Source organism: Acyrthosiphon pisum, chromosome A1 (genome assembly GCF_005508785.2).
Source record: "Acyrthosiphon pisum isolate AL4f chromosome A1, pea_aphid_22Mar2018_4r6ur, whole genome shotgun sequence".
In the NCBI taxonomy this organism is placed as follows: domain Eukaryota; kingdom Metazoa; phylum Arthropoda; class Insecta; order Hemiptera; family Aphididae; genus Acyrthosiphon; species Acyrthosiphon pisum.
Genome location: NC_042494.1, coordinates 164,773,084 through 164,795,906, shown reverse-complemented (window position 1 = coordinate 164,795,906; position 22,823 = coordinate 164,773,084). Strand labels below are relative to the sequence as shown.

The 22,823-nt window shown below is 26.4% G+C and overlaps 3 protein-coding genes across 6 annotated transcripts; 1 reads left to right on the top strand and 2 right to left on the bottom strand.

Annotated features, from left to right (window-relative positions):
- Positions 1-2,079: 2,079 nt before the first annotated feature.
- LOC100163720 (vacuolar protein sorting-associated protein 16 homolog) lies at positions 2,080-10,876 on the bottom strand. The gene is made up of 16 exons (XM_001943861.4): positions 10,651-10,876; positions 9,852-10,044; positions 9,227-9,355; positions 9,013-9,157; positions 8,296-8,411; positions 8,033-8,232; positions 7,711-7,963; positions 7,523-7,648; positions 7,285-7,412; positions 7,026-7,170; positions 6,828-6,962; positions 3,792-3,953; positions 3,517-3,666; positions 3,182-3,429; positions 2,756-2,852; positions 2,080-2,681 (listed from the first exon to the last, which is right to left on the bottom strand). Exons 1-16 carry the CDS (start codon positions 10,701-10,703, stop codon positions 2,565-2,567), a joined length of 2,397 nt encoding a protein of 798 aa, XP_001943896.1. The 5' UTR covers positions 10,704-10,876; the 3' UTR covers positions 2,080-2,564.
- Positions 10,877-13,214: 2,338 nt separating this feature from the next.
- On the bottom strand, positions 13,215-17,766 carry LOC100160949 (engulfment and cell motility protein 1). 3 transcript variants are annotated; one of them, XM_029488763.1, is made up of 9 exons: positions 17,747-17,766; positions 16,340-16,817; positions 15,722-16,266; positions 15,436-15,645; positions 15,120-15,365; positions 14,753-15,031; positions 14,516-14,691; positions 14,329-14,459; positions 13,215-13,876 (listed from the first exon to the last, which is right to left on the bottom strand). In XM_029488763.1, the coding sequence occupies exons 2-9, from the start codon at positions 16,782-16,784 to the stop codon at positions 13,707-13,709; spliced, it is 2,202 nt and encodes a 733-aa protein (XP_029344623.1). In that variant the 5' UTR covers positions 16,785-16,817; positions 17,747-17,766; the 3' UTR covers positions 13,215-13,706. The 3 variants fall into 3 exon arrangements, with proteins under 3 accessions (XP_029344623.1, XP_008182628.1, XP_001945196.2); XM_008184406.3 differs by lacking the exon at positions 17,747-17,766 and adding an exon at positions 17,261-17,361; XM_001945161.5 differs by lacking the exon at positions 17,747-17,766 and adding an exon at positions 17,070-17,357.
- Positions 17,767-18,741: 975 nt separating this feature from the next.
- On the top strand, positions 18,742-21,565 carry LOC100165758 (ubiquinone biosynthesis monooxygenase COQ6, mitochondrial). 2 transcript variants are annotated; one of them, XM_001943813.3, is made up of 10 exons: positions 18,742-19,346; positions 19,415-19,632; positions 19,694-19,945; positions 20,019-20,135; positions 20,209-20,277; positions 20,420-20,530; positions 20,596-20,825; positions 20,902-21,017; positions 21,099-21,280; positions 21,369-21,561. In XM_001943813.3, the coding sequence occupies exons 1-10, from the start codon at positions 19,157-19,159 to the stop codon at positions 21,405-21,407; spliced, it is 1,524 nt and encodes a 507-aa protein (XP_001943848.2). In that variant the 5' UTR covers positions 18,742-19,156; the 3' UTR covers positions 21,408-21,561. The 2 variants fall into 2 exon arrangements, with proteins under 2 accessions (XP_001943848.2, XP_008182627.1); XM_008184405.2 differs by having other exon boundaries at positions 18,747-19,346; positions 21,099-21,565.
- Positions 21,566-22,823: the final 1,258 nt, after the last annotated feature.

Below are 22,823 nucleotides of genomic sequence, written 5' to 3'. Positions count from 1 at the left end.
ATAGCCGTCTCCTTCTCGTCATGGAAGTCGGTCGCCATTTACTAAGCAGGCAATGTTTACAAAATAATATTATCATAGTATATATGTATATAAATAAATGTAAAATAAATGTAAACATTGCCTGCTTTGTAAATGGCGGCTATCTAGTTGTTGTATATATCTATGTAATTTTCAGCTCGATTATATTTATCTTCATCTTGATCAAATTCTAGTTATCTATGTATGTAGTATGTACTATGTGCCTATCTATATAAGTTATTTCAATGGATAAAAAAATGTTGAAAATTCATATTTTTTATTTCATGTTTATTAATTAATTATTTACATCTTATTTTTTGTTTATTTTTAAAATGTTTTAACTGAGTATCTAAAAATCCAAAAGGATTAGGACATTTATCCTTTTTTTTTTCAAAATATATAAGCTGTTTTGTATGATTAAGATTTAAGACAGATGATAATGTTTCAAGTTCTAATGAAGTTTATTTAAAAATTAAACTATTTTATTTTATGTTTTTTTTATTATGTTTAAATTATGTATTTCTTTTATTTTACCTGTGTCACTGAATAGTGAATATTTTCAAAATTAAACATGAAATTAATAATTATCTAATATTTATCTATATAAAAAATAAAAATGTATTAATTTTTAACTTTATCTAGATACAGTTTAATATAACTTTATGTATAAGTATATTTAAAGGTGGGCATTAACTAGTTAAAAAGTTAATTTTAATTTTATGAATAACTATAATCATTATAAATATTAGCTTTTATTTTTTAATTTTATTCAGCGTGTTACGAACTTCAATTATAAAAATTATAAATTATAAATAGTACAAAAACAACAAATTACAAAACCAAAATAATTATCCAAGTCTATAAATAATTCAATACCACAAGGAATAACCAATGCCTGGACAATATTGTGGTTTTAAATTTTCATTTGTATTTTGTAATATTTAAAATTTAAATGCATAGTATAATATAAAGTATTGTATATACTATATTATACCATATAACTATATAGATTATAGACAATAGAAAAAATAAAAATAAAATAAACTCAACAATGAACAGCGGTAACATTTTTAGTTCGAAACGTTTGACATGTTAGTATTTTTTGCTGTTTGTATATTTTTTGAGTTCGAACTATTTTAATTTTCAAACTTTTTGTTCGAGTTCGGTTCGGTTCGGTTTTTTTAAAACTTGGTTCGACTTTCGAACTTGAACCGAACAACTAAAGTTCGGTTTGATTTTTCGAACTTCGAACAGTTCGACCCACCTCTAGTAGTTATTCTGTAACCAAAAAATCTTGTTTTAAATTTTCAATCCTTAACTATATATTCAACAATTTATACATTTTTAACAACAAAATAATTTGTAAATTTTATAAAAAAGAACGTTCCTATATATTATTTAATATTTAGCAACTGATGTTGAAATAATATATTATCAGGAGCCATGCATTAAATTTTCAAGATTTTTGACCCAATAATAAAATTTTATTGACATTTATAGAAGAAAAATAAAAAAAATTTGAAACTCAAAATGTCTGTAAACAGCTCAAAACAAGTGAAAATGTTATGGCTTATATAAAATGTTAATATAAACATACAGTGAAAATGTCATGTATCTGCGGCCATTTGTTTTATAGTTACACCAAAAACCAAAATCAATTTTTTGCCTTGGAAGTTCATGATTTTTCCTTAATTTTTTGTTTTTGTTTTTCCCAACCCTTTTGAAAACTACTGAGAATTTTTTACTTTTGACCCCCCAAAGTACCAACTAGATTCATTTTCCCATCAGAAAAGATACTGTCAAAGTCCAGCCATTTTTACTGTCCTAAAAGATGATAATAGACACAAATAAAAACATCATTGTAAAATCAATACATATACATCAAAGTGCTCAGATTCTAAAAATGTTTATGACATGTGTAATACCGACAGGTTTAACAGACAATAACAGGATAACACATTGATCAACTCCAAATTTTTTTTGAACCATATGAAAATACTTATATCAATAATAAAAAATGCAAAATATGAATGTGTAAAAAAATAAAATACAATGAACAACTTAGGTAATGAATTTATAGTCAATTCAAATTGTTTTATTTTAAATTTTCAATTAAGTATGATAAAATATTTAAATAGATTGGTACAATATAGTTTTTATTTTAAACAATTTTAATATAATACAATTTATATAAAAAAAAAAATAATTTATTGCAATATTTATATATATATTTATTTATTACAGGCCAAAGCCTAACAATTTTATAAGAATCAATTTGAACATATATTTTCCAAAACAGAGTTAAAAGAGGTTAGAAGTGTGTTTGTTTGCAAGACACATCACACTTCTACCTCATGTAACCCTGCCATATAAATATATGAACAAATTAATTCTTGTTACTTGTTAGATAGGTATTAAATTATTCTTAAATAGTAGGAAAAAATAACATACCATGTAAATAATTTTAACAATAAGAACAATTACAAAATCTAATTGTTTAAAATGATAAAGGTAAAGATATAATAGGAAGGAAACGAGGAAAGAGTTCAAGGCATTGACGTTACTTTAGTACTATAATTTTGTTTAAGATCATCTCTTACTTTTGGCAAATATTTTAATGCTTCATATTTGTTTCCATGTTCAATACAGACATCTACAAACGGCTAAAAATAAATGTCAAAGAAAAATGTTTGAACTATGCAAAAAAACAGTATCAAATTAAATTAAGTTTTCTTACCTCGTATCCAATTGGAGACTTTTTTACTTTTGATAGCTTTTCAAGTTCATTCCAATCTTGTTGCTTAGCTAGTATAGTTAATCGTGCCCACCAATACCTAAAAATAACATTTTAATATATTAATATAAATTAACCACAATCAAAAACGTATTATATCATATAAAATGACAGTATTTTATAACAATATACAATATTATTAGGTTACTATTTGATAAGTGATAAGATTATTAGTCATTATTATTATGTTTATTAAGCATTGTAGTTGATAATTTAGTAATATTCTTAATAGTACTTGGGCATTTACTTGAGAATTTTTCAATTAAATCAATACTGACAAATAAGTAATCGGTATTTAATTAAATTAAATTAAAACCTATTTAATTTTGTCACTTTTAACTAAACAAATAAAAATAATATTGTATTCACCTTCTTTCAGGGACTTTGAATTCTGAACGTAATTTATCAGCAAGTTTTAGTTCATTTATTTCTATTAACTTTAGAAGAGTGTCATTCAATGTCAAATTACGAAAATCATTCTTCAATTTTTCTTCTAAGCTGCTTTGATATCGTATTAACTTAATTTGGCTTTCACAAGTAGTCAATGAAAATTCATCTCGTGTTCTTTTATAACAGTTAATTGCTTCATTAATTGATACAGACATTTCTTTAGTGTTCTAAAAAGAACATGCATATTTTATAATATAGTATCAAATGAAAATAAATTACACTTCATGAATATATGCTAAATCTTGTAATATTACTTTTGATTTTATCGACTCAGTGATATGATAAAGTGCTAACTCTTCATGATTATCTTCTTGTGTGTACATATCCAACAGTGAATACCCTGATTGCTGATGACAATATTTTATGTAAAGAGCTTGAGCAACAGAACTTTTTTTTATTTCCATCTAACAAAAATCAAATATTGTATTGAGTTTAAAATGTAGTAATTATGACCAGTATTTGTCTAAAAATTTACAATTATTGTTCCAGTAGTTTAATTAATTATTTAGACTTTAAGTTTTAAACTAACTTGAAATTTTCCAAGAGGCATAGAAGTTTGCATATGAAGTAATACCATATAAACAAGATCAGTATTTCCACTTTCAACAGCTTTTTTCAGAGCAATGGTATCTTGTTGGTATTTTAATAACAATGGTATTTGCAAATTGACTTGTGTTTCATAATCTAAAAGCTATTACAAAATTCATATTTATAAGTTCTTAACACCAATAGTGTACGGCAAGGCTGGGCAAGTTAATGATTTTTTTTAACTCAGTTAAGTTAAGTTAATATGCACCAATAACAAAAAGTTAAAAGTTAAAAGTTAATTTAACTATAAGTTAACTCAGTTAAGTTAAAAGTTAATACACATTTTTTGTTAACTTTTTATTAAGTTAAAAAAAAGTTAAGTTGTTTATACAATGCTAACATACTTAATTTTTTTCCAACCCAAAACTAAATTATAGACTAAAGTGTTTATTATCTTATACATTGTTTCCATATTGGTTAATTTCGAATTATATACATTTTTTACTTTAAACAATTCACGGTAAATATTTTTTGACATGAAAACGAAATATACTGAAGTAGTGAAATATGATAAAATTAAAAACAAAATAAATTAACTTAACTTACTTCTTGAAATGAAAAATTAACTCGTAAATTTCACGTTAATTAAAAAAGAAATTTAGTAAGTTAACAGTTAAGTTAATGAAAAGCCAAAATTAACTAGTTAAGTTAAAAAGTTAATATAAAATTAACTTATTAACTTAACTTTAACTTTTTAACTCGTTAATACCCAGCCTTGGTGTAGGGTAAGAAAATATTAAAAGCTTTATTATATTGTTGTTATAGGTACAAACATTGATTATAATTAAGTATTAATAAATATTTATGATTAACAGCAGTAGCTCTAAACCAGCATTTCTCAACTTATGGTATGCATACCACTAGTGGTATCTGCGCGGAAAGTTCATAGGTGGTATGCTAAAAAATTTCCCTTTATAAAAAAAATGGAATTGATCATTATTCATATTAAATATTGTTTAATTTATTTGATATTAATAATGATTGTACCTACATATTAAATTTTTATTTGATATATTTAAATGCTTAATATTCATCATAAATTTATAGTTCCTAATAAAATAAAATTCCATACATGTAAAATAACGCATACATTTTTGATAAGCAAAAAAAAAAAAAGCTATGTGATATATGACAATTTTCAAACTGTGCAGGTAGTACGCAGATATAAAAAGGTTAAGAACCGCTGCTCTAAACCATCAATATATGAGAAAAACTGAAGTGATTATAAAAAAGAGAATTGACAGAATAAAGTAGAATTTGATTCATTTGGAACATAACATAATCCGTGAAATATTTATTTTAATGTTAACATTAAAATATATTACAATATATTTATTGTTAATAGGTCTTTTGTCATATATATAAAATCCGGTTTTTGATAATACATATATGTGCATAATATAACATCGTAAGTGAGGCCTACAGTATGCTATATGGACTTAGACGGTAGAGGTTACAGAAAGCAAGGTGAAAATTCAAGGTGTACATTGAACGAAAAAAGGTTGAGAAATGCTGATATTATGTCCTTATAGGTATAACAATTATTTATAACTGGGAGTTGGGACCATGGGCCCAAAGATAGTTTTTGAATAATAAACCAATATTTGCCTCCTATACCAGGTGATTTTTTTATCATTGAAAACTCATGATATAATTGCAGTTTAGCTACCACGCAATTTTTTCAATTTTTTTTTTGAAACATGTATTTCAACGAGTTAAGAACGATGGTGCAAAAATAAATTTCCGCAAATGATTAGTTTTGAAGTTATAGACTTGCAAAGTTCCCGTTTTTCTTAAAAAATTATATTTTTAAATATTTTTTAACCTTATAATTTTTGAAGCTTTTTACTTTTTTTAAGGGTTTTAATTTTATATTCCAAAGCAGAATATTTTTCTTAGTATTTTGATACATGAAAATCGAATTTCGGGTGAGTAGTTTATGAGTTATAAATAGGGCTCGGATTTATATGTAAATACATATTTTCTCTGCGACATGATAAACTAATTTCAGCAAGTGATAAATTTGTTTACAATATTTTTGATAAAACGAGCTATATTTGATTTTACATATTTTTACATATTTTGTCATAAATACATGTTTTTACATATATCACAATTATTCAATTTTTTCTCACATATTTATACAATTATACTGTTCTAATGTCTTTTCTTCAGATTTAGAATAATTGAAAGGTTATCATGACTATATATTAAATCGACGATCTTTTGAATTCGAATATTTAAAAGTGCAAGTTATTATTAATTATAATCAAGATAATTAGTTAACCATAGATAAATATGCATTTTTTATTACATTTTATTTTATTATTAATTATTATTAAGATTTTATGACAATATCGGCGATCTTTTGGATTTGAAAATTTAAAAATGAATGTTGAATCATGTTTGTAATCAATATAATTAGATAAATATACATTTTTTATTACATTTTATTATATTATTAATTATTATTTTTTTTCAATAATACATATTTTGAAATCTTTAACACGTATTTATGTACATATTTTTAATGTATAAATACATACTTTGGTTATATAAATACATATAAATCCGAGCCCTAGTTATAAATATTCAAAGTTTAGATGAGCGGAGTGGTCGGAGTGGTACAGGGTTACCCCGCAAAATATTTGTCCACTTCTCCGCTCATCGTTGAATATGTATAACTCATAAACAACTCACCTGAAATTCGATTTTCATGATCAAAATACTAAGAAAAATATTCTGCTTTGGAATATAAAATTAAAACCCAATGTTGTCATTCAAAAAAGTAAAAAACTTAAAAAATTATAAGGATAAAAAATATTTAAAAATATAATTTTTTAAGAAAAACGTTGTTTTATAAGCAACTTGAAACTATGTAAAAAAATCTTTTCAAAAAAATTTAGAATTTTTGAAATAATGAGTGTTCAATGATAAAAGAATCACCAAGTATAGCTTATTGATATGTTATACATACTTTTATAGCAAGTTGTATTCTGCCACTATTTGCAGCCATTTCTGCAATACTATGATATGATACTCCAGAATATTTTCCAAGTTTATCAGCAATTGTAATTGCTAATTGTTCTTTATCTACTTGTGTTTGTTTCACCTGAAATAACACTATATAAGACTAATTCAATAAATTACTAAACATTTTTTTTTAAATATTAACCTTAAACTTAGCCCAATGAGTTAAAATACGGCTAGATCCTAGATTGCTTGACATACGAATATAAGAGGAAGCTTGTAAAGCTAAATAGTAATGCCGTTGACCAACAAGTTTATCCAATAATGTTTGTACTGATATTTTTTGCAGCCTATTAACAAATTAATTACAGTGGTGTATGATTTAGGTTTAAATGTCTGAAATATATTTACCAGACACCTATACAATATATTTAAATTAAATGATTTTTAATTTGTATGCTTACTGAGGATATGTTATAGAAATACCAATTTTTGGATCTCGGACAGCGTTTAGAACTCTGAGTAATCTACATAGATTTATATATTGTTCTGGATTCCAGTTTTGCAAAAATGTTTTTCCAAATTGAGCAGCCTATTAAAATTGTAGTTATTTTTAAGTTTCATGAAGTTAAAGAATAATAATACATTCAACATAGCTCCTAAAACTTTCAAGATGTACCAATTAGGAATTTTAAAACTAACTTTCATCAATAACTTCTGTGTTGAAGTATCAATCTCATGTCCTGCAGCTTTGATACAATGATCAACTGCAGTTTCCAACATTTGATTTACTAAATGTATATATTCATTAGCTCGGTGGTTTCTTCTCTATACATAATTAAAACATAATTTTTAAATATATATCTAAGGCATTTATTTATGAAAATTACCTCAAATTGCTTAGAAGCCTCAACTAAATAAGAACTAGGGCTAGTACTATTAATACGAAAAATTTCTTGTACATAATGAGGTACTAATTGTAACATATCATTTGAAAACGCTCCTATTACTCGTACACAGTCAATTTCTGATACTAAACAAATAGGGTCGGTATATATAAAAGATACTTGATCCTCAATTTTACCAATAATCATCACTGTTTCTTCCGATCTAAAATATAGTGCAACTCCTTCTGTCCCACACCTATTTATAAAATGTAATAATTATATTATTAGACTACTTAATACATTGAATATTGATAAACATAAATACCAAGCCATTTGATCAATGGAACTAGAAAACGATTTTCTATAAATTCTATAAACTTTTCGTAAATCTGAAGATCCGATCCAAATTATATTATCATTATTTAATAGAGCAATATATTTGTGATCAGCTGAAATACAGATTTTCTTAATTGAATTTGAAAGACTTGTATCATTGTTATAATCTGTGTCATTAAATCCAATAAACTGTAAAATTGTAATCAACATTTTATGTATATTTACATTTTTTTTTAAAACACATTAACATACTTGTTGTTTGCATTCAGCATGAGAAACAGAATACAAAGAATGATTTGTTGAAATCAATATGTTTGTTTGTCTTTCTAATAATACTATTTCCCATAAATTTGGCAAACTATTCATATCTGTAAGAATAAAAATAACAAAAATTTAAAAATATTATTTTAATTTTTAGTTGGATAATTTTATTTAATAAAAATAAATTTTAACAAATCTTATGTTTATGATTTTTAAAGTGATGAAAATATTGGTAAAATATTCTGCTACTGTTATTGTATGATTTGTTAATATAAAGTATTATTGTTACCCCCTTCAGATAATTCATAGTAAAGACAAAAGTATTTTTCCAAAATGAATTCAACAAATACTATCCTTCATTCACATTTAGAAGGAGCCTCAGAGTCCAAAATATGGCAAGGGATAGTTTTACTACACAGCAGGCATATACATGGTTGAATAGATGGTAGCAACAAACAGATTTTGCCAGTCCAACATTCTGAAACTGCCCGCCTATAAGGTGACTAATTAATTTGAATTTAGTAAAATAAAGGATATAACATTCGATAATCAAATTTCATAAAGATTGCATATTAGAAAGTACATTCTTAAATCCAAATTCACAACTAGTGTATAATCCGATGTATTGTGTAAAGAACAGTTTCACTATAGAAGATAAAATATAAAAACATTTAATTCCTCCTTAAATATTTTTTATGAATTTAATACCTGGAATATCTGGTAAAATGTGAACTTTTACTTTTGTAATATCATTCATGACATAAATATTGCAGGTCTCTGTTAATACTGCTACAATAGTTCTTGTAAAGTTACTTGTAATTCTTGCATCTAATAACTTAACACCTTGTCGGTCCTATAATAAATAGGTATATAAAAAAGTAAGAATAGGTTGATACTCAGTCAATTTTAATATTGAAACAACCTTTATCATACTAAACGTATGCTGATAGTTTCCAAACAAATCATAAATTAAGACCAAACCATCATCTTGGCAACATAATATTTCTTCATTGTTTGACCATCCTAAATTGATTAAATGGCCTGAACTCCACTATAAAAATAATAATAGATTAAAATTATTTTTATGAATTATTGTAATAGCAGTATTAACATTAAATTAAACTAATGTAAAGTCATAATATACCTACAATAACATATATTTGCATACATATATGATCTATGCTAAATTAATTTATCTCAAAACAACTAACAATTAACAAATTAAGTATATTAAATATTTAAAATGTATTAAATTCTACATAATTAAATCTGTATATATATATTACGGATAGCTAATTAGCTTTATCATATTTTATGAACATAAAATGTTTAATGTTTAGTATAGCTAGGTAATTAGTAAATAATTATGTATCTACCCATTAAAATAATACACAAAATATTTTATAGAATACTCTATATTTTAAATACCTACTAACAATTAGTAAAACTTTTATAAAATTAATCAACATCAGAATTTAAAATGAAATGTTTATAATATTGAAATGACTAGTACAAGTACCTAATACATGGATAGATGTCTTACATACCACAAAAGATGAAATAATTTTTCCAGATGATGTGTATACTGAAATTATTGGCTTTCCGACTGTTTTTACGGACACCAATTTTGTTCGATCACGTATAACAATCACTGGTCCTCCACAAGGTGCTGCAATTACAACAGATGTGCTAATATCTATTTCATTGCACCAATACATATCAGAATACATTTCAAGTTTCCTGGAAGTATAAAACCAATTTAGAAATAATTTACAATTTCACATATATTATTATAATATAGGATAGATTATTCATTATTTTGTAATGTTAATATTATAATATTATTAAAATAACGTTATACTAATATAATAATATTTTTAGACAAACAATTACTATCTGGGTAAAGTAGAAAAATCAAACATTTCTTATTTAAGTAGGATTTAAATTGTAAATATTTGTTTAAAATAAAATACAATTCAAATACCAAATAGAAAATTAAGACGGGTATGTTTTATTAAGTCAGATAATAATCTACTTGGGTAAAAATATGTACCTAAAAGTTTTTATAATACAACAAATTATAATTATAAATGTTTATAATCAAATTATATTTTGGAATGATCAATTTAAATTTAAAATACCTACATTCAATATTTTCAAGAAGAAAATATTGATACGTCATATGTACCTAACAATATGTAGTAGTTATGTATAACTCGTATCATAGTTTGAGTCCGATATGTATATAATTAATACACTCAAATATTCTATTTGAATTAGTGGTTGTGTCATAACAATATTAAAGATAATTAAATCAAAATACATTTGTACATAACATTCCTATACCTGAAGTAATTTTCAGTTCCATATGGAACCCATTCAGATGTAAGCAGTGACATATTTACAAATCAACAATCCAATTCAAATTCTACAACGTAAGATAAAAAGAAGATGCTCAATTCTTTGATAATCAGATTATGATGATCATTTTAATTAAAAAGTGTGGTTGTCTGTAACTAGAATATTTCAATTTTCAATATTTTTGGATTCAATGCTTCTTATTATTTTCGGACAAGTGCTTATCACTCATATCATATAAGTACAATATTAACATTTTATTGTGCTGCCATCTAGCGAATATTTCGTTCACGAAGACGAAACTAAAAAACTGAATGTACTAATCCTGAAAATTTTTAAATAATGCAAATAAACGTTTATATTAAATTATACATTTGGATCAATATTGATTTAAATTCAAAATGTTATAAATGTAATTTTATCTTGTGAAAATTACCAATTTTATTTATTTTTGTTGTTTATTCCTCTTTGTTATTTCATAGATATATTTACTCTACTAAATAGCTATATAATTAGCGTATTAAATGTATAAAATATTAAAATGTAGGTATAATATTTGATTAAATATCACAGGTAGAAAGTTTACAATTTTATAGACGCCCATAAAAAATATGCAGTATAATTTAGTAATTAATATTATGAAAAAAAAATCGTCTGTACCTATATTGCATACCCGACACGCCGTGTCACAATATTTTTCAAAAAAAAATCTAATTTAATATTATTATTTACCTATTTAATAAAAAAATTTTAACGTTTATTATGTCGTCAACCCATTACGAGTGTAATATCACATCACAGTAGCACAATATGAAATTATTATACCTATTGCTTAACCTCTATATGACTATAGCAAATATGTATTATGTACCAGTGAAAAGTGTTTTTTATTTGTTGTTTTTGCTCTGAAACCATTCATCCAATCGTCTTGCGTTTTTTTTATTGTAGAGGACATCGCGAAGCATGTTTTGAGCGTAGTTTTAGGACTGACTATCCTATTTATAGGGAGATTAAATAGGAATACATCAATAACGCCATCGGTCCAGTAAAATAAAATAAAATAAATTTAAAACAGATGATAAAACTTTTTCATATTATATAAATTGTGAAAAGAGTTTTTTCCAAATGAATTAAAGTAAAATTTTTAGATTTACCAAAGTTTGAGAACTCAGCTTAGTATTGATCTATTATCAAAATCGGTCGTTGTTGGCCAAGTTCATGTCACATTTTTGCAAAGTGTTAATTAATTTAAGAGGACTTTGTGTGGGTTTTTTCTGTCTTACACACGCATATATCCGCAGATGATTTTTTGGTTATCTTTTCCCAACACTGGCGGTTACGATGTCCTCTCAAGTGTACAATAAACAAAAACAATGTATAATGTAACCATAGAATTGGCACAGATAATATACAATAATGTACATAAATGTAGGTAACTAGGTAGATATCTAATTTCGAAAGGTTAGTTGCAGGGAAATCCATATCGTACTATCGTAAATAATGAAATACATCTCTTCGAAAGTGTTGAACTGTCTGTCAAGATTGGCAATTGCTTACCCATACGTTTTTGTATGGTTTACGAGGTATTATTATTTATTACTGAATGCTAATCGAAATTATATTGCCATAGATATTGTGTAATATAATTTACAACGATGAAATATATTTCCAAACAAGGAGTGTTAAAAAACCCATCATTAAGTAGTACCATTGATTATACTTTATAATAAGTAGATACTATGTATAATCAATAGTATATAATACCCATAGATTACAGATATATACAACAACTAGATATCCGTCTCCTTCTTGTCATTCATACGCACGATGAAAACACACAAAATTAGGTTGATCTAGATGTCATTCATTGGTCAGTCTATATTTTGAGTAGATACCTAAATACTTATAGTTTTGAATTTTTATTTGATTGAACTAAATTTAATTCTGTTGCGATTAGATATATTATTACTTATTGAGAATCAATTACAAAATCAGTATAAAGACGATTTACTGCTTACATTTTAAGGGTTATCAACTCACAAAATTAAACCATGATTATTCTAGAAATACACTAATTTATCACTGAAAACTTACAGATAATAAAATAGGTAGGTAGTTATGTGGAAGCGCTCAAAATTAATAATAATACAAGTTCTTTAAATATATTACCTATGAAATCTCATTTACTTAAATACAACATTTTTTGAAATTATATCTGTGCCTGTATAGTGTAAGTAAGATTGATGAAGTTAAATATTCAGGCAATGAACTTACAAATTACAATTACTTACAATTTGTTTGGATCAATTCTGGTGGGTAGGGGGAAGCAAACGCCTAGCAGTTTTTACTTGGAATATGGTAAAAAATTATAAATTGTCCAAAATCAATTATAATATTTCCTGTTTAAACTTTAAAATATGAAAATAATAATAATTATCTTTTACATGGGATGGATTCATTAGTTATAATATTTCCAAATTTTTCAGCAAGGATCTTAGGCATTAATGAGTAATCTGTATTGTATTATTATATAATCATTAATCACTTATTAATTATTATCAAAGTTAATATATATTATATTCTAAAAAAGTAAATAATAAAATAAAAATGAATAATTTTTATATAAATATTAAATACAATTTAAAATAAATTTTTCATTTGTAAAGACTAGATTGAGTTTATAATAAAAGATAATCTTACTAACGAGTACTATAAATATGTGAGTAATAGAAAAAATAAAAACTAATCAACTATAATATGGCGTACATAAAAAAAATATATATAATATATAAAAATATATTGATTCCTTATGAATTAATTCCTATACTATTGAATCTTATACACAATGATTTTACATTTGAATAGTTTTACTAAGATTTAAATTCTTATTTAAATAGATAGATAATTTTTAGTAATTCATAAAAAATCCAACGCAACGATACAAAAAAAAGTATAGCTTACTAGAACCCTTATAAACTTAGTAGTTGAGATAGTATATTAAATTATAAATAAATAATTAGGTCATTAAACATTTTTTGAGAACTTCATTTAAAATCATAACAGAATTCATAGTTTGGTGGATCAGCAGGTACAGGAGGTGGATCTTGAGGAATATCTACACCGACTCCTTCAGCATCTAGAAGTCTAAGTTTTATCTCCATTGATAATAATGTTTCCAAATCATTCTCAGCTTCTTTACTTGTCATTTTATTTCCTAAATTATTTTTTCAGTAATAAGTACAATTTATATAACATACAAGTTTTGTGGAACAAAATTTTCTCCTAGCCACAATACTTATTTTGTATAAATATATATTATCCTCTGAGTATATAAAATAGACCATTCTTAATTTGTATTAGTTTAATAGTGTTAATTTATCACTGTTGAAATAAAAACCCTGTTATCACCAAAAACATAATATGTATAAGATATTACGTTATTAAAATAACATAGTATTTCTAGTTGATAAATTTGGTACATAGTAGTACACATTTATTTCATATATTTATGTCAAATTTGTAATTTTAATATAAATCAATATAAAAGGTTAAACATTTGAAATATTTATACTTTTTTACTCAGGAGGATCATATTCTAGGTCACATAGAGGGATAGAGGTCGATGATTTAAACTTTAACTGTATATACATGTATAATTTTATTTACCTAGTAATGCATTTATTCCATCAACCCAATAATCATAAACCATTTCATCCGGAGCAACAAAATAAAGAGGCGTCATTTCCACAGAATCCAAAGTCAATGAAAAAGCAAGTTGATGTGTGGATTTCCGGCCTCTATTAATATAAAATTATTAACTCATTTCAATTATATTTAATGTTTATAAATTTACTTGGCATCTTTCATATGAGGACAGTCTTTACCAGTAAGCAATGCTTTGATATCAACCACTCCCAACTTATTTGGAAGTTCTTCAATTGTAGGGACACTTTTATCATCACAATCACCATAGTGCAAAACTTTGTGGTTTTGTGATAATCTTACAAACCAAAATTTATCTTTAACTCTCTAAAAAAAAATAATAAGTTTGTAAATTTATGATTTATATTTTATTCTATGATTCGTTAACCTGTCCACGTTGTGAATATTTAGTAAATCGAGTCCCATCAACCATGTAGTTGAGGCGTTGTTTTTTAATAAGTTGCACAATTTCGGGTGTAACTAACTCTTTAAGTTGCACTATAGGACGAGCGTGGCTCTCCCATTGTTCCCTAGAAGTACGTTCTTGTTGCCATAGATTAGTTATTTCAGAATAAGTGAGAGTAGATAATTTTTGTCGTAGTTTTTCTAAATTGGCTGGTTGTGAGCCTAAAGCCCTAGTGATTTGTTCCCGTACAACACTTAATACCTAGAAAAAAAACAAAGATTATAACCTAATATATATAATACAATTGCATGAAGATAAATAATACATATTAGCAGTTTTTTAATTTTACTTTGACAAAATCTTCCGTTGTTGCTCTCATTTCCTTCCATGTTTTATTTAGTAATACAATACAAACACAATATAATTCATGGAAAGGATGATCATGGCTAAAAAATATTTGATGATACGTAGTAGTTTGTTCACTGGGAAGTTCGCCAATTCTAAGTATGTTACAAAGTAAGCGTACTAATTCAACAGATGATCGGCCAAAAGGACATTCATGTTCATCCGCTCTACATGAATTTTCTAGAACGACCTAAAATTAATATAAAACAATCTGTTAAAATATTATTTTTTTTGTGGCTTAGATAGTTTAGAATTCTTACTTTTGTATACGCATCAACATGATTACGAGCAAAATATACCATACAATCTAAAGCTAACATTCCGGGTGGAGTCTCTGTAAAATCCAATGCAGGGTTTATGTCGTATTTAAAGCCCAGTTTTTTATAATCTTTGGTGAATGGACTAAGTTGTCGTCGACTAGCATCTCCACCACTAATTGTATCCAATTCAAATGCAATCTTACGCAATTCCTAAATTTGAAAATAAATTAAAATTAAAATGTACTGTAAATTAACTACTTAATAAAAATAATGAATGGATGCTCACCTTAATTTTTTCGTGAGCATCTTGATCTTGTGGGTCCATTTTGGTATTCATTCTTTCTTCAAGCAGTCCAAAACATAATGTTTGCATAACATAAAGTTGGTGAGCCATTTCAGATCCAACTTCACCAGATGATGTTTGTATGATATTTTGTAGTATAACATTGCGGACTTGTTTAGTACATAAGGTACTAGCAATAATTTTTCTTTTAGCTGGATCAGCTTTCAAAAATAAAGCATTTATCAAAGAAAGTGCATTTTGTTGAATGATGGGGTTTTGATTTTCAAGACGTAGTACAAGGTTTGGGAATCCTACTTCTTTTTCTACTTGACCATACTTAGCAGAACTGTTTAGAACAATACTTTCTAATATGGATAGTGAAGATTGAACAACTTTTGCTTCCTGTGGCCTAGATGTTTGATTATTAACATAGCTGGCAACCATATTAATAAATGGAGTTTCTAAAATATCCCAAGAAACAATTCCATGGTCCATTAACTCGACAAATGAAGCTAGTGCATTAGCTAACATTGCTCCTTGACATTTACCTGAAACGAAAAAATTATTGAAATATATAAGTTCTTAACGGCAAACATAATATAATTATTAGTTATGTTATACCTCTTTCAATTAAGCTAATAATCAGAGCCAATCCTTGTTTATTAATGAATTCAAGAGCAAACGTTATATCAGTACTGCATTCTGCTAACTTTTGCAGGGCAGAAGTTCTTTCATTTTTGTCATCAGCACTTTCAGAATGAAGTGTCTGCAGAATGTCATATGCAATCTTTGAAGGAGAAAATGCAAGTCTCAATACAGAACCATTTTTGATTTCATTCCTATTTTTTTCAGTGACATAGTTTTGGTTGGTTTTCTCGGAAAATTTCAATGCATATTGTTCAGGGTCAGTTAAGTCCCAACCACTACACAAGTCCTGGATTATGTTGGTTAGTGGTATCTTTTGATTGAATTCTTTAAGTTGTGGATTTTCAGATTCCATCTCAACCGCTATTTTCACGACATTTGCGTCCAACGAAGGCATCTTTTCTGGTTTATTTAAACTCATGAAATATGCGGTTACAAAATTGGAAAATCAATTCTGAAAAAAAAAATATATACTTATATATTAACATTCATTGAGTGCACTTCATCGTTGTGTAAGTCTATGAGATAAAACTAAGGTTTAATATACGCCATCAGCTATAACCAGATAAGTCTAGTTGACTATCGAGAAAATAAATATTTTAAAATAATACCTAGCTAAGATATTGGACTGTTAGTTTTTTTGATACGTTAAATGTACCTATTATGATTTATAATGTATTTATAAATAAATAATTAATATAAACACCTTTGGAGTATCGTCACCGCCGATTCTTATGTCACCACAAAAATTTATAAAAAAAACGGAATTCGTATAATATACTTAAATTATTGATTCAAATTGGTAACAATTAAATTACTTTTTGTCGGTCATAGTTTACACATTCAACGATATACTGGAGTTAGGCGTGAATAGTATAAATTTTAAATAATACGAACCAAATCTTAATTCTTAACCCGTGAGTGATATAATATGACAAATGGACAATAATGTATATTGTTTATAATTAATAAATTAATCGGTTTACAATGTTTACAATATAAATTATATAATGTAATTAATAAAGATAAAAAAATTATGGCTATCTATGAGCTCATATTTTTTATCGCTTTCTGATAAGGTAGTAACCGCAATACTGCATATTATATTGCCTAAGTATTTATTATAAGGAGTTATTATACAAATTTATTTTCAAAAGATGTAATTTTCAACATGAATAAAATATAACACATATTAATTATAATTGTAAATTATGTTTGTATTATTATTATAAATATTAATAATGCAACAGCAATAATTTAAAAACAAATGATTAAAACATCATATTTATATTATTATTGCGTGATAAAATTACAGTATAATGTCATTATGTATTTATTTTATTTATGTACTAGCTTTTTTAACAATATGTTAAATAGTCATACCTATTGTTCTATGATATTATTGTCTGTGGTCATATTATCACAGATTCTGTAGACGATCTATCTTTAGCCGTGAATTACTCACAGATTTCTATTGTACTCTCAGATATTTGTGTATAGTATACTGGTCTGTTCACAGAACAGATGAAACCCAACTCCCAAGCTCCAATGTCGATATATATCCACCTTGACGAAATGTCAACAACCTATTTCATCTATAGTTCAGTGATAATAACTCCAAATATTGTTATTATCATACTTCATAGAACATTAATGAAAATAATGTTCAATACACGGATAAAAGTTCTTTTTATCCGAGGTTTCATCTTTATAAAAGCGTGTGTCTCTATCGAAACTTGCCTGACCTTATATTCTAAGACCGTGTTTATAATCGCGGGTTCCATGTTATTATCTCTATAATATCCACAGATATAGTATTTTATATCAATTCTGTGATAATATCAAATACTTTAAACATAGATATATACAACAAACTAGATAGCCGTCTCCTTCTTGTCATGGAAGTCGGCCGCCATTTACAAAGCAGGTAATGCTTACAAAATAATATTATCATAGTATATATGTATAGATAAATATATATGTATATAAATAAATGTAAAATAAATGTAAACATTGCCTGTTTTGTAAATGGCGGCTGACTTCAATATTGGCCACCACCGTAGTACAAAGACGGCTATCTAGTTGTTCTATATATCTATGACTTTAAATCACGGTTTAAGACCGTGTAAAGACCGTGTTTAATACCGTTTTAAGTAAGATATATCTACAACCGTGCTTTAAATTGATAATTTCCACAGAGAAATTTTATATCTGTCAAGGTGGATTGATATCAATCCACCTTGATATCTGTGATAATTTCAAAGTATTTGATAATAGCATTGACTAGTATTTATAATCAATGATAATAGATATCTCGGCGGGTTTTGTACGTCATACTACTTTTCATTTATTTTCAAGGGGGATTCATATCGGTCTACCTTGTTTACTCGAGTATAATTCTAATCACTAATTTCTTAATATTCCATTCTAATTGATAGTTAGATATTATTTAAAATTTAAATGCTTTTAAATGTAATTATAATAAAGTCATATTGCATTGGCCAATAATTAACTTACTCTGAAGTGCTGACACCATCTTCGTTCCAATATTAATTTAATATATTTGATAAAATATCAACTATAATAATATTTTTGTTATAATATTATTTTACGAACTATTAATCATTTTATAGAATAAGATATTTTGTTTAGTTTCATTTAAACATTTTACTTGTGACTCATTTGTTTACATAACTTTCTTCGTGTCATGTGATCACACTGCCAACTGTGTTATAGTTTTACATTTTTGATGACACTATTTTAAAACATCTATTTATGTGCTAGTTGAAAAAAATGTACCAAAGATTGATTTTTATATCTTCTTCGCGCACACATCTGATGACAAACATGTTGTCATTAAACTCATCTGCCAACCGATTTTATTTGTCCCTGGGTAATGTCGCAAATTATTCAAGTAAAAAGTACTACGATATCGTTATAGCTGGCGGTGGCATGGTGGGCTGTGCTATGGCCTGCAAATTATGTAATTATTCCTTTAATCCTTCACAATAAAGTGAATTTTATCGATATTTAATTGTAATTACATTTTAGCTAAAGAATCTGCGTTACGTGGTATGTCTATTCTCCTATTAGAAGGAGGTCCAAATCGTAAAGAATATGATTTGTCCGCCAAGAAAAATACACTCGACAAGCTTTACAGTAATAGAGTCTCTGCTGTGAGCAAGTCGAGTGTTCGACTTTTACAATCGATTGGAGCTTGGCAAATTATTGAAGATTTAGGACGTAATAATGCAGTCAAAGAAATGCGAGTGAGTATTTTAAAAACAAATGAAAAAAGACATTTTCTATACTACTTGATTTACATTTTAGATTTGGAATTCTGGTGCAGGTAGAAGCGGTGGTATCAATAATGTGTTAGCATTTGATAATGTTAAGGATTTAGCATATATTGTTGAAAACGACACTATTCTTGGAGCCCTGTACAAAAAAATTAACGAAGAGCAAAATATTACTGTAAATTATGATACGCGAGTTAATCAATGTAATTTGTCTGATTCCCATAGAGATTTGGCTACTGTTAAAGTGGCTAATGGAGAAATTTCCTTTGAAACTAGTCTCTTAGTGGGTGAAATATACTGTATATTCAACTTGAAAAAATGTAATAATAGTAAAATTAATTTGTCCTCATTTGCAGATTGGCTCAGATGGATATGGTTCTAAAGTACGTTCAGCTATTAGTGGTCAGCAGTATATTGGTTGGGAATATGGTCAACGTGCAGTCGTAGCAACTTTACATATACAGTCTGATGAAGTAAATTATTTTAAATAATGAACTATATAAAGTTATTTACTGTCGATGTTATTTAATAAATCGTGTATTTCAGGATAATATCTATAAAGGACACGTTGCTTGGCAAAAATTTGCTCAGTTAGGTCCAGTGGCTCTATTACCCGTGAGTTACCAATCAAGTTTATTATAATTTATATAATTGACTGTTTGATTATAAATACTAATATTTATTTTATATTCAATGTTATAACTTATAAGAATGATTTAAATGTTTTAATACTTTGATTTGTACTATCAAAAAACAGTTGGATGATAAAACATGTTCGCTAGTATGGACTACAAGTTATGAAGAAGCAAATCGCTTAGCAGAGTTGAGTGACAATGAATTTATTGATGCTTTAAATGACAGTTTATCGGTACATTTTAAAATAGTTAAATGTATAACTATCAATTGTTTTATAAACTATTATATATGGATTAGGAAGAAAAAGAATCAAATAATAGTAGCTTACTATTAGCTGACGATGCAGCTCATATATTGGCCAACGTACTCAATAAATACTGCCAGTCAAATGATGAAAATAAACAAAGCAAAAAAATAAAATCTATTCCACCAATTGTCGTTGGTGTAATAAAAGATAGTAGAGCATCATTCCCATTAGGCTTTGGACACGCGTGTCAATATGTTGGTCAGCGTGTTGCTTTAGTTGGGTAAATAATAGTTCAATTTTTTAAAAATAATCTTTTATGTATAAATTTGAATTAGCTTACTCAATATTTACCTTAGAGATGCTGCACACAGAATACACCCTTTAGCTGGGCAAGGTGTTAATTTGGGCTTTAGTGATGTTACTGAATTAAGTAATCAACTTAACCAATCAGTATTAACAGGCGCCGATATTGGTTTGTTATACTATTTGTAGTATTTAGTTAGTATTATCTAAAAATACTGATTTTAAAATGTATATTATATTTTCCACTTAGGAGATCTGAATGCACTTTTAAATTATCAAACTGCAGCACAGCGTCATAATGTACCTATTATGTTAGGTGTTGATGGCATTCAAAAAATGTATGGAAGCAAAAACAATTTAGTTCCACCTGCTATTACAACATTAATACGTAATGTAGGACTTACAATTTGTCAATCTACTCCCATAATAAAAGTATGTATTTTCAAGATGAAACTAATGATAATCCATGTTTACATATTATATGTATAATAATTATTAATTTGGTTTTATTTTCAAACAGAAACTGTTGAGTGACAAAGCATCTGGACTTCCTGTATAGCTTAAGTTTCAATGTATTAAAACAAGTGGTTTAATTGATGTTTCTTAAATATTTGTTAAAAATTTAAATTGATTAATTTATTAAACTGTATAATAATAGTTTATTAATATCTCAGTACTTTATAGCAAACTTAATAAAAAATAAATTTGTATTATTTAGTTTTTTTTTAAATTTAATTTTAGTTCTAGATAGACTTTTAAAGGTATTGAACCTAAACTAACCTGAAATGTGGTCCATTTAAATGGACCTCAAACAATCCCTACAGGTAATTACTTTTGTTGCTGGGTGGGCTCCATTCCCACCACATATCACATTTTTTGTTGATGATTATCTGCATTATTTTGTTTGTTGGAAAGTTGAAGTAGCTTAACGACATGTTTATGTCCAACAGATATCGCAGTATCTTTGTTGGAGAATCCTATAAAATTAATTAGTATGTAGGTATTCTCTGAAAAGACTGCAGTTTACACCACCAGATTTTTAAATTATATGAAAAGTACAAAGGTATTCAGAGTACTCTCAGGTATAGCTGGCCCATGTAAAATCATTTAGGTATACAAAAAATTGAAATAGAGTAAAATGAAAGAAAAACAAATTGGAGGGGCATGTGGGCGCCTGAAGGCAAATAGAATATAGATTTAAAAAAGCAAAAAAAAAAAAGGTGGGTAAGTGGATGTCGCTCTGCTGTACAGTAGGTTACAAGTGGGTCTCTGTATAATGGATAGTATTAAATTTGAATTCAATGATATAATATCACTGTATAAGAAAAACGATTCTGAGCGGAGACGGTTAGTCAGTCTAGGTATTAGACATACGGTATGTCTAATACCTAGACTGACTTATCTATAGTATTAAAAAAAAATTGACCTATAATAGGTATTAATAATAAATTCCAAATTAATCATATCACAATATCCATCAGGTAACGCGTTAAACATTAACAACAAACCGTGATACTATCATAGATATATAATAGAATACTTTAGAAGTTTCAAGTACCCACAAATAATATTATACAATCATAACAAAATAAGTAAAATATTTATTCCAGGTTTTTTAATATGTAATTTCGTCCAAATTTGAACTTAAAATGACTATAAAAATAAACTGTGCTAATGTATTTCTTAGAATTTTTGGTAACAGAGTTAAATATTTACGTGGAATCTTGTTTTAAATTTTCAATCCTTAGATATAAAAGATGAAAATTTTATAATTTTTTAACTACGAAATAATTATTCAATTTTAAATTTGATAAATTTTGTCAAAATTTGATTTTTAAATGCTTTTAGAAAAAAATTATGCCTATGTATTTTTAATATTTTTCAACTGCTATTGTAATAATATATCAGGAGCCTTGTATTAATTTTTTACACTTTTTTCGTTTTTCCTTAATTTTTCTTTTGTTTTTCACGGCGC